The sequence below is a fragment of the Chrysochloris asiatica genome, unplaced genomic scaffold, assembly GCF_000296735.1.
Source record: "Chrysochloris asiatica unplaced genomic scaffold, ChrAsi1.0 scaffold00065, whole genome shotgun sequence".
NCBI classification, from domain to species: Eukaryota; Metazoa; Chordata; class Mammalia; order Afrosoricida; family Chrysochloridae; genus Chrysochloris; species Chrysochloris asiatica.
This window is the reverse complement of record NW_006408583.1, coordinates 7,207,078-7,215,273: the sequence shown is the minus strand read 5'-3', so window position 1 is coordinate 7,215,273 and position 8,196 is coordinate 7,207,078. Positions and strand designations below refer to the sequence as shown.

The 8,196-nt window shown below is 37.3% G+C and overlaps 1 protein-coding gene across 1 annotated transcript in view; it reads left to right on the top strand.

Annotated features, from left to right (window-relative positions):
• Positions 1 to 8,196, top strand: part of DENND4C (DENN/MADD domain containing 4C) — a 105,286-nt gene that overhangs the window by 80,237 nt on the left and 16,853 nt on the right. Inside the window, exons 22-24 of the mRNA XM_006864471.1 lie at positions 323 to 500; positions 2,435 to 2,544; positions 3,029 to 3,204. Coding sequence (XP_006864533.1) covers positions 323 to 500; positions 2,435 to 2,544; positions 3,029 to 3,204 — 464 coding nt within the window. The remainder of the gene's footprint in view (positions 1 to 322; positions 501 to 2,434; positions 2,545 to 3,028; positions 3,205 to 8,196) is intronic.

Sequence of the window (8,196 nt, the reverse complement as noted above, 5' to 3'; positions counted from 1 at the left end):
AATCCCCAGGTCTCATCATACTGCTGGTTAACCAGGAGTCTATTGAATGTGGTTAGACTTAGTTCACAACTTCATAGCTGTTTTCCCCCCACTTCTCCTTATTGGTGACCACCGTGGTCAGCAGCAGGGACCGTATGCCTGCTAGTGTATTCCATTTGAGTTTCAGTCTTGGAATGGGGTTTGACTAAGCTCTTTTAATGATTATTTTGTTGTTGTTAAGTGTTGGTTATAGAGGAATTTAATTCTGAAAGGATAGAGTTAGTATATTTCCAATGAAAAAGTATTATTTATGTACACTAGCTTTTATTCTTTTGAATTGCAGGAGGAACCTAATAGGGATTATAGCTTTCCAGCTGGCCTAGAAGACCATCTTTTGGGAGAGAATAAGTCTCCTAACATGAGTATCTCAGGGTTGGTCTCCAGTGAACTTACCCAGAGCAATACAAGCCTTGGCAGTAGCAGCAGCAGTGGAGATGTAGGAAAACTTCATTACCCAGCAGGTATGGGGAAAAACTTTTTTCTTCCTTTAATCCTTATCTGTTTTAATTTGTATGCCCTTCCTGCCCTAATATAGTTAGCCTTTTAGATGATCTGATAAATCATGTCTCACTCTCATGTTATCTGTAACTATTAAGGAGTCCTGGTGTAGCGCTACAGGATAATGCACTGGACCGCAAGGTTGGTTTGAACTGCAAAGTGGGTGGTTCATACCTGTACAAGGTTGCTATGAGTTAGAACTGACTCGACAGCACTGAAAGTACTAAAGGCACTAACTGTTTTTGTTTTTAGTTACGTATATTTGTGGATTATAGCATTAATTCTCAAATACTCATATGTATCAGAATCACCTGGGTGAATTTGTTTAAATATATATTGAGTTGTTTAAGTCCTTGGATAGAATTGTGAGACTGTTTCGCTGGGTGAATCAGATATGGACCAGTTTAGTTTTCTAGTGCTGCTATAACAGGGATAACCACAAAGTGGGTGGATTGAAAAACCAGGAATGTGTGTTCTCATGGTTTATTAGGTTAGACATCCAAATTGAGGGCAAGGTTTTCGCTGTTGGATGCAGAGGAAGGTCCTGGTCTCTTCAGTTTTAGCTTCCTGATTCCTTAGAGATCTCCATGTGGTTTGGGGTCTCTCTTAACCCATTTCTCATCTGCTGGTTTATTTAATCTCTTTTATAACTCAAAAAAGACTGACTTAAGATCATTCAGCAATGTCTTCTAAGGCATCTAGCTACTTTAGGCAGTGTCTTAGACATTATTTCAAACAAAGATTCATCAGGCAAAACTGGGTTAATCTCTTGAAATTGGGGATAAGAGAGCTATTTATGTTGGCAGAGTGATTCAGTGGAATTTAGGGGCTCACTGCCCCCAGCTTCTTGATTATCTGCTCATATGCTTCCATCCTAAGTTTCAGGATCCTATTTCTTCACAATCAGTGCCCTCACTTTTAACTTTACACATCATTTGAGGTTGAGAATTCAATTGGCATTGTAATTCAACACTCCTACTATAAGACTGTCGGCTTGATTTTTGGCAACATCAGCTCTGTTACTACAAAAGTTAAGACTGACTTTCAGGGCACAAGTGGCAACTTTGAACTTTTTTGCAACTCACTTGAGCTATACTGACCCCATCTTATTAACATAATAAAGACAACCCATCCCCAGATAGGATCATCACTACAGACATGTTGTTATTATGTGTCTAATGAGTCTACTGCTTACAGGATTTCCAAGCAGTGACTGCTGGTGGGTTTGAACCACTGCCCTCATAGTTTAAACAAACCTGGTGGTCCAGTGCTTATCCTACAGTGCCACACCAGGACTCTGGTATGTTGTTGTTAAGTGCCATCAAGTCGGTTCCAACTCATAGTAACCCTGTGTAGGGTTTCCAAGGAGCAGCTTGTAAGCTTGAACTGCCAACCTTGTGATTCAAACTGACCTTGCAATCCAGTGCATTAACCTTCAGTGCCATTCCAGGACTCCAGGACTCCGGATTCTGGTATAGAGATTAGAATCCACAACACATATTTTTAGGGGCTATAAATTCAAGAACCCTGGATTTATTGAAATTTCTTAGCTTTCAGTTTCTCTATGTGAGTGTGTGTGTGTATATCTATATGTATATATATTTTTAAAGTTCTTTTAATTTCAAGCATGTTGAAAAGTATAGTAATAAATAATCACATAGCCCACGCTTATATTTGTTAACTGTTGTTAACTCTCTCTTTCTAGAATTCAAAGATAATGAATTTTTCCATAAATTTTGAAGCACCCTTGTATATGTATCTACAACATATTTTTAGTGAGCCATTTGAAAATGAGTTGTATACATCATAACACTTCACTCCAAGATACTGAAGCATGCGTTTCCTAAGGACATTGTCTTACATAACGTGTCATGATTTTTTTAATCCTTCTCTTTAGGTGAAGTTTCATATCCAAGAGGCATAAAAGGGCAGGACTTTGAAAAATCAGAACATGGTTCTTCTCAAAATACTAGCATGTCTAGCATCTATCAGAATTGTGCAATGGAGGTAAAAGTTCTGTGTTCTTTCCATAATAAAATAGCGATAAGCATATTTGTATTTTTACTTCAGAATTGCATTTAATAGAGTTCCATGATATATTTGTGGACATAATAATAAAATACTATTTTTTTATTTGCTTGATATCTTTGTAGGGAAAATAATGAACTGATGATTTTTGCTATAAGGTAAAAGAATGGCTAATTCCAAATTTCATCAATAGAATAAATGAAACTCTGTGCATATCTCAGAAGAACAGCATGGTAGATTTAATTTTCAACATTATTTTAGTTGTGGTCAGCTCATGGCTACTCCGCTAGTAGCAGGGTAAACTGCTCCATTGTTTTCACTGGGGCGGCCTTTCAGAAACAGCTCACCAGGCTAGTCTGTCAGGGTGCTTCTGGATGGGTTCAAACTGCCAGCACCTGCTACCACCCAGGGATCCTAGTTTCCACCATAAACGTTTTCAGTGTCTGCATTTTTCTGGTCTTAGGTTTTGATGTCAAGTTGTTCACAGTGTAGAGCTTGTGGAGCTTTGGTTTATGATGAAGAAATTATGGCTGGATGGACTGCTGATGATTCTAATTTGAATACTATGTGTCCATTCTGCAAAAGCAACTTCTTGCCTCTTCTCAATGTAGAATTTAAAGACTTGAGGAACTCTGCAAGGTTAGTATTGTGAAAACTCCCTTAACTAAAGAAGTAACCCACTCCCATCAAGTCAATTCTGATTCCTATAGACAGAGTAAAACTGCTTCTTAGAGTTTTCCGAGGCTATAAAGCTTTACCAGAGGAGACTGCCTCCTCGTTCTTCCATAGAGCAGTTGGTGGCTAGGAACCACCAACTTTCCAATTAGTAACCCAGCATTTAACCCACTGTCTCACTAAGTCTCCTTATTGGTAAGTGCCCTTGGAAGTCAGGTCTTCTGAGAGAGTGATAAAATACTCATGGTAGGCTCCAGGTATGCCTCTCCTTTCTCTCCTTCACCTCCATTTAGAAGACTACTTTTGTAGTCTGATTATTAATAGTAGTTAATTTTTAGAACTAAATTTCTAGGTAATTGAAGACTCTAATCTTAGGCATTATGTAAAACCTTCCTTCTGCTTCAGTGACTTATTTTGTCTACAAAAGGGTGGGGAGCTCAGCTTTTTTTGGAACTTTGTGCCACTTTCTGGTAATTCTCTGTATAATCTGTGAAATAATAAAATTCTAGATACTCAAAAGAAGACTAGCTGGCCTATCAGGTAAATAATCAGTCATTAAATAATTGAGAGTTTGGTAGCTTTATGCCAACCTAACTATTTTAAATATTTCATTTTATGGAGCAAATGTACTTTATATTATTATTTGCCTTTAGCTGCTTTTTAAATTTTCCAGTCATAGAAGTGTTTCATATTTTTTATTTGAGCCTCAACTGTGGAAGTAAGTAAAATCATTTTCTTAATTCCTGACACTTTAGCATCACTGATCTCTTTGATTCCCCTCCTCCCATTCCCACTCTCATGTCTGTTATACAGCAGAGACACCAACTCTAGAATCCTTGATTGCCCTTATAAAATCTATAGGGCTATTTTGCATGATTCTATTTTCAGTTTACATAACTAGAATTATGCTGATATTTTAAATTTCTTTCTTTTTATTCTTAAATTTAAAATCTATCTGTGTAGCATGCTATATGCACATTTATTCCTTTTCTCCTGTAGAAAGTTTGTACACCATTTATCTTCTTGGTTGCTTCAGTTCTCTGTTATGACACACCATTACCACAATGTGTATCCTTATGTGGGTCCCATTCTGGATTTGTGTTTGTTAAGTGCCATCAAGTCTGTTCTGACTTGTATCAACCCTATTACGGATTTCCAAGGAGTGACTGGTGAGCTTGAACCACCGACCTTGCAGTCCTATGCATTCGCCCACAGCTCCACACCAGGACCCCAAAGTATTCTTAGGAATGAGATTATTGGGTTGTTTTCATACACGCCCTTGCTAAATACTGGCAGTTTGCTTTTCAGATATCTACTCCCACTTGTAACTGAGGACTCTCATTTCTGTTCATCTTTATTAACATTTGGTATTATCACTTTTCTAATCTTTGCATGGTGGTCAAGTATAACATGGTATTTTGTTTGAACTTCTCTGAGTTCTGTTGATTTTGAGTATCTCTTCATGTACTTGTAAGTTATTCTAACCTTTTCTCACACTTGTGTTTCTGTTGAGGTATTTTTTCTTGTTCATCTCTGACTTTTGAATATGTTTGATACTAATTCCTTAACAATATAAGGTGTTGCATATCTCTTCTCTCAGTCTGTAAGTTCTTAGTTTGCTATGTTGATAAGTGTCCTTGGTTGAAGATAAGTCATTAATTTTGATGTCATTATCCATTAATGTTCCATCTTCTGCTTTGTGCTTTTGAAGGCTTGTTTAAAAAGTAGTTCTTCATCCCTAGGACATGAAAGACTCTTTGTTTTATAGTTTATTTTTCAGTTTAAGTCTTTCATCCATCTGACCTTTGTGTAGGATTGTAGGGATCCAGCTGGGTTTTTTTTACATATAAATGAGCCATTTTCCCACTATCCTCTATTAGAGAACCTATTTTATTGAATTTTCCATTGATACACGATGTCACCTTTATTGGATCTCAGAATTCCCAAATACACCTTAGTGTGTGGTTCTGCGTTCACCTGATCTTTATGTCGTACCACTCTATATACCGGGTCTTTGCTTGATATCTGGTGGAACGAGTTCCTTGTCTTGAATTTTTTTTTTCTTCTTATAATCACTTACCTACCCTTGTTCTTTCATATAATACTTTGGAATAAGTATAAATTCCTCCACCCACCTCCCTGAAAAGATCCAGCTGCAGTTTTCACTGATACTGCATTAAATTTATAGATTAATTTGGGAAATTTTGACTTTTTCAATATTATTGTCTTATCTATGAATGTGGCTTTTAATACTATTGTCTTATCTATGAATGTGGCGTATTTCTCTCATTTTTCCACCTCTTATATGCCCTCTGTGGCACTGTAGGTTATAGCACGGGACTGCTAACCGCAAAATTTTTGGTTCAAACCCAACCAGCACTCCTTGGAAACCCTATACAAGTTGCTGTGAGTTGGAATCAACTCAATGGCACTTCACCACCAACAACAAACATTTAAAATTATTCTTAATAAGTATTTGTGCTTGTTTATTAAATTAGTTATGTTTCTAAACTATTGTGAATACCTTACCTTCTTTTAGATTTTTAAATTAGGTATAAAGGAGCATTTTATTTTCCTTCCCCCCACCCAGTGTATTATTATGGAAGTTTAAAAAGTTATAATAATGGTTAAAGATTTCTATAGTGAGCATTCAAAAAGCCACCCCTAATTCTACAGTTAACATTTTGCTATATGAGGGGTCTTCCAAAAGTTTGTAGAGAATATTTGTTGTTGTTGTTCAGTGATGTCAAGTTGGTTCCAACCCATAGTGACCCTGTATAGGGTTTCCAAGGAGCTGCTGGTGAGCTTGAACCACTAATCTCGTGGTTCACATAACTTTGCAGTCTAGCACATTAGCCTACAGTGCCACAAATAAGTTACTTTAAATTCTGTTTTTCCATGAACTTTTTGAAGCATTCTTATTTATACTTTTATCACCTCATCATCTGTCCCTCCATCAATCCATGTTCATTTTTATTCTTTAAAAAGTAAGTTATAGACATGGATACAACTTTTCCATCCATTCAGTAAGCTTATCATAATAGTATTTATGTAAATTTTGTGTTTTTAGGTAAAATGAGTGTAGTGTGAAATGTAAAAATGATAAATGCTAATGCATACATTTGTGCTAACCAAACCTTTATCAGGATACAAAACATTACCAGTGTCTCAGAAAATTACCTCATGTTTCTTGGAAAGCTCAACCGTCTTTCCATTCACAGGGAGAGGAGAGAGAAGAAATGACTAGAGGCAAAATAAAGATTTAGAAGGCAAAAAGGGGTATTATGTACAGGTTAGCACATCTGAAAATGCTGCTGCTCCTCTTTCTTGTTTTAAACTTGAGAATTAAAACATTTTGCTTTATACATTTCTTTAATGATTCATAAACCAAAATGATCTTATATTGGTACATAATGCCCTCCTGTAGACATTTTTGTTTAAGACGGAAGAGGAAGAAAGCATGAGAGTACAAATAAGCAGTATTGCCTTACAGATTTTATCATTCAGACTTGACTACTTTACCATAAAGTGACTTTTAAATAGGATGAAATTTAGAGTTTTGGTGTGGCACTGTAGGATAAGCACTAGACTGCAAAGTTGGTTTGAACCACAGGGTCAGTAGTTCAAACTTAACAGCTGTTCTTGAAACCCTATACAGGCTTGCTATGAGTCGAACCTGACTAATGGCATTTAACAACAAGATTTTTTGAAGTGTGTATATTTTTTTACTTTGAATTGTGAATTGAGTAGAGGCTTACAGAGCAGATCATCAGTTTTACATTCAACAAATCATATACTTTGCTTCATTGTAATAGTTGCAATCCCCTCCATGTACCATTGTTGTTGTTGTTAGGTACCATCGAGTCAGTACTGACTCATAGTGACTGTATACACAACAGAACGAAACATTACCCGGTCCTGGGCCAACCTCACAATTGTTGTGACGCTTGAGCCCATTGATGCTGCCATTTTGCCGTTTGTTGTTGATGTTAGTTAACAGTATTTACCTCTATTCACTTTAACTATTGCATTCCTTCCTGTGTCTCCCACTACCTTCATCTTTCCTCTGTCAACCTCCCTATTGTATACTGCCTGCCCTGTCTCCCATGTTTAACATGTCTACTCCTCTAGTCCATGAAAAATCCCCGCAACTCCCCGTAACCATCATAGATTGTTTCTTTTATGAAGAAAACATTTTTAACTTTTTACAATATTGGTCAAATACAATTTGTCCTTTTACGATTGACTAATTTAATCATTCAGCTTAATATCTTCCCATGTTGTGAGATGTTCCACAGATGTATCATTTTTCTTCCATGTTGCATAGTATATTCCATTGTGTGTATTTAAAAAAGTTTATTTAGCCATTCTTCTTCTAATCTTTCTTTTTTTATATATATAAAGTTCTATTGTGAGTTATGTGATAGTTTACATGGGTATATGGGAAAACATTAGCTTTACATTCATTCTGTTGTATATTGTCTCATTGCCATGGTTACAATCCCCTCCACGCATTACCAATCAACGAAGGGGTACATTCTACAAGCTTGCTTTTCCTTCCCCGCCCCCCCCACCCCTGGTCGTCAGCACACAGGCCCTGTCCCTCCCTGGGTCCTGAGTCCCCAGCTGCTCCATCACTCCACGTCATCATCTCTGACTCCATCTCGGGGATCACTGCTTCTCTGCTCTCCGCTCTTCTCCCTTCATGGTTCCAGGGACCTCCACTCCTAGCCTGCAAAGTCAATCACTCCCCTCCTTGCCACAAAATGTCTACTTTTACATTTACAACCTTCACAGTCAGTCCTGGTAACAATTATTCACCCTTGTATCACAAGAGACCTATCCACATTTCCTTTCATCGTCCCGCCTAGACAAATTAGATACTACTCAGTGGAGATTCTACCTTCCTCCACGCCCTCTGGATCTAGGTTCCCTCTTGAAAGCTTGTAAGCCAGT